Genomic DNA, 3,818 nt, shown 5'->3' on the forward strand with positions numbered 1-3,818 from the left:
TGCTTCCCGGCCTCCTGCCACGAGCCGGGCACAGTCATGGGGCCTGGGCACTGGCACAGACAGAGGGTCTGCTCTGGCCTTGTGTGGAGTGAGGTGGTGGGCGGCCTGGGACTCGCATCTGTGACCCACAGGGGCCAGATGGGAAAGACTTCTTCACTCATTCTCACCCCGCCTGCCTAGTGCCCCAGCTCACTGGTTCTTCTCTCCTTAACCATGCATGCAGCTTCCTCGTTGCCCCAGGGGCTTCTGGAACCTCCTGGGCCTGCCCCTGGTGCCCCCCAGCCCGTCTCCAGCTGTCTTTTGAGGCGTATCCCTTCCCCGACCTGCTTGGTCCATCGGGCATATGGGCTCATGGCTGTTCCTCCCTGCCCACTCGCCTCCTGTTCCCAGCGGTGGGCTCCCACCTTCCTGAAAGGAAAGCTCCTCCTGGGGAACAGTTCTCAGGAGGTCTTTAGGAGTTCCTGGTGTTGAGGGTGCAGGAGGGAAGAAACGAGGGGAGAAGCCAACGGCAGTATGCCAGGTTGGGTCCCTGCCCCCAGGGGCTGTGTGGGGCTGGGGGGCCTGCTGGTGGATCCTGGAGAGGGGACCGGGACACTTGTCTGCAGCAGAGTAGTAAATGACAAGGTCCACGTGCTGGCGGGCCTGGGGGCGGCTTCCTCCCTGAGCGTATCTCTGGAGCTCCGGGTGGGTGGACGCTGGCCCCAGGGCAGCTGATCCTAGGGAAGGAATTAGTCCAGCCTCAGTGGGTTTCTCTTTTATTTTTGGTTGCTGCACATGGACTTTCTTGAGTTGTTACTACTGGGGGCTTCTCTCCAGTTGCAGCACACCGACCTCTCGCTGCTGTCGCCTCTCTTGTTGCGGAGCACGGACTCTAGTGTGCACGTGGGCTCGGTAGTTGGGGCTCTTGGGCTCTGGAGCATAAGGGCTCAGTAGCTGTGGTGCAAGGGCTTCGCTGCCTGGTGCCGTGTGGGATCTGCCCGGCCCAGGGATAAAACCCATGTCCCCCGTGTTGGCAGGTGTATTCTTTACCTCTGAACCACCAGCAAAGACCTTGGTTTCTCTTTTGAGAAAAGTCTCGGCTGCTGGCTGAGTGGTCTCTGCCGCTAGTGGCCGTACCTGCCTCCTGGGCCCTGGCCTGCCTCCGCAACTGTGCACGCTCTAAATTTTGGCTCATGGTGTAGAAGATAACCCGGGGATGAGGGGCTGGGGAAGGTGGCGAGTGAGGAGGGCTGAGCTCTTGTGCAATTGGTCAGGGCTTTGGGAGGGGTGGAGAGCCCAGGGGAGGTGCAGCGGGACCAGCTGTGGGGGGCTGGGGGTGCCTCCTGGGCACCAGGGCCGAGATGGGCCAATTGGGGGGCAGCTCCCCCTCCAGTCGCCACCCCCCCGTCCCGCCCCACGCACGTAGGGTTCTCCAGTTTCAGTTTTCCGACTTGATTTTGAAGAGACCAGCCACACGTGTGCAACCGCCGCAACCATGGCGGGGCCTCCGGGTGGCGGCTGGCTCCCTGTGACCCGGGCTTGGCTCCGCGTCTGCATAGCAACCGCTTTTTTGGGTTGTGGCTTTCCCTCGTCTTGACCCGCCCCCAGCACCTACCTTTCCGGCACTAAAGGAGGAACCCTGTCCGCGAGTGCTGCTCGGTTCATCCTGGGTTACGGCACCATCTGTTTTACAACGTTTTCCTGCAGCTTCCCGGTTACCTGGGAGAGTTACAGGTGGGCTCTATGAGGGTGGTGGAGGGTCGTTTCTGGGCGCAGAGGACATCTGGCCAGGGTGAGGGACCCGCTCAGATGCTGAGGGCTTGCTGGGGGCTCTGAGTCGGGCTCACTTCCTGCCCTCCCACCCACCCAGGGCACGGCCGAGCCGACGAGGACTGTGGCGATGACCGGGCCAGGCACCGCGAGGAGAGGCTGCTGGGGGCGCGGCTGGACCGAGACCAGGAGAAGCTGCTCAGGTGAGGCCTGGGGGGCCCCCTGGGGTGGGGTGGGTGGCCCTACGTGGGCGTAGGGTGGTCCTGAGCGTGTGGGACCCCTCCCGAGGAAGGCCCGGGGCCCCTTCTGGTGAGCCCCAGCCAGCTTTTCTGCCCCTGGGTGCCGAGCAGTGGCTTGATGTCCACCGGTCCCTTGGGGCGCCCCTTTTTTTGTCCCCCTCGTCCTGGGGCCGTCCCAGACTCACCGATGCCTCCACTCCCCTTCCAGAGAAAGCAAGGAGCTGGCAGACCTGGCCCGCCTGCACCCCACCAGCTGTGCTGCTAACGGCCTGAACCCCAACCTCATGGTGACCGGGGGCCCGGCGCTGGCGGGCTCCGGTCGCTGGTCCGCCGACCCTGCGGCCCACCTGGCCACTCACCCCTGGCTGCCCCGCTCGGGTAGCACATCCATGTGGCTCGCTGGACATCCCTATGGTGAGTGGGGGGTGGGGATAGCGGAGGCCTGAGTGTCTCCGTTGGAGCATGGTGCTGGGGGCTGGTGTAGCGTGGGACCCCTCTTTTCATCCCCGTAGTTCACCTCTCTTGCTTGTCCGGAGTGGGAAAGTGTTAGTTGCCCAGTCGTGTCCGACTCTTGTGACCCTGTGGACTGTAGCCCGCCAGGCTCCCTTGTCCGTGGGATTTCCCAGGCAAAAATACGGGAATGGGGTTGTCATTTCTTTCTCTGGGGGATCTTCCTGACCCAGGGATTGAACCCAGGTCTCCTGCATTGCAGGCAGATTCTTTGCCATTTGAACCTCCAGGGAAGCCCAAGCAGGATCATTATTGATGGCCGTAGCCTCGTGGGGTTCTCTGCCAGGCCTGTTGGTGGACAGTGGTCAGAAGGGGTGATGGGGGAGGTTCACAGCCAGCCAGCTCTTATCCTTGGCTTCCTCTGTGAAGACCCAGGAAGAGAAGGGGAGTGGGGAGTGGCCCCCAGCACTGACTTGGGCCTGGGTCTCTCCTAGGCTTGGGCCCCCCTTCTCTGCACCAGGGCATGACACCTGCCTTTCCGCCTGGCCTGGGGGGCTCCCTGCCTTCAGCCTACCAGTTTGTCAGGGACCCCCAGTCGGGCCAGCTGGTGGTCATTCCCAGCGACCACCTGCCTCACTTTGGTAAGTGGTGGTCGGTGGTTGGGGGCAGGGGCTGTGATGGCCTCATACAGTGAGACTGTCCCAAGTGCCATGGGCCTCCTGTGGTGGGGAGGGGGTGTCCACGCCGCAGAATGGGGTGGGGGTGTCACGGAGCCACAAGGGTCCTTGTTCTGATGAGTTCCTACCCAGGAAGCCCATGTGGAGAACCCAGGCAGGGCTGCCCGGGCGGGGGGCCTGGACTCCGCCTTGGTGCCCCCAGCCCTCAGGAATCCAGTTTGCAGAGCACTGGGTGTAGTGGGAGGAGGTGTGGAGTTGCCACGTTGGCCACTCCCACTGTGTGGCCTCGGGGCCCCCAGGAAGCACCCAGAGGCCCAGCTGAGCCCGTTCCACCCCTGTGAGCACGCAGTCCCTCTCTGGGCCTCGGCTTCCCTGTCTGTGAAGTGGGGTGACAGGAGTTGGGAGCTGGGTGCAGCCTTACGGTCTTCTTGCCCGCAGCGGAGCTGATGGAGCGGGCCGCCGTGCCGCCCCTCTGGCCCGCTCTGTACCCGCCAGGCCGCAGCTCCCTGCACCACGCCCAGCAGCTGCAGCTCTTCTCGCAGCAGCACTTCCTGCGGCAGCAGGAATTCCTCTACCTGCAGCAGCAGGCGGCCCAGGCCCTGGAGCTGCAGAGGAGCGCCCAGCTAGTGGTGAGTTGGGGTGGGGGCCGTGGAGACCCTTCCCGGAGCCCCCTCCCATTGACGGCGAGGCAGAGGGGTCAGCC

General features: G+C 63.8%; 1 protein-coding gene across 1 annotated transcript in view; it reads left to right on the plus strand.

The window, feature by feature from the left end:
• Nucleotides 1-3,818, plus strand: part of LOC104992807 (trinucleotide repeat-containing gene 18 protein-like) — a 38,460-nt gene that overhangs the window by 30,640 nt on the left and 4,002 nt on the right. The window contains exons 7-12 of the mRNA XM_010845795.1: nt 540-684; nt 1,687-1,771; nt 1,850-1,952; nt 2,197-2,402; nt 2,933-3,079; nt 3,554-3,744. Of these exons, the coding sequence (XP_010844097.1) occupies nt 540-684; nt 1,687-1,771; nt 1,850-1,952; nt 2,197-2,402; nt 2,933-3,079; nt 3,554-3,744 (877 nt within the window). The remainder of the gene's footprint in view (nt 1-539; nt 685-1,686; nt 1,772-1,849; nt 1,953-2,196; nt 2,403-2,932; nt 3,080-3,553; nt 3,745-3,818) is intronic.

The sequence above is a fragment of the Bison bison genome, unplaced genomic scaffold (assembly GCF_000754665.1).
Source record: "Bison bison bison isolate TAMUID 2011002044 unplaced genomic scaffold, Bison_UMD1.0 scf7180017864223, whole genome shotgun sequence".
Classification (NCBI taxonomy): Eukaryota; Metazoa; Chordata; class Mammalia; order Artiodactyla; family Bovidae; genus Bison; species Bison bison.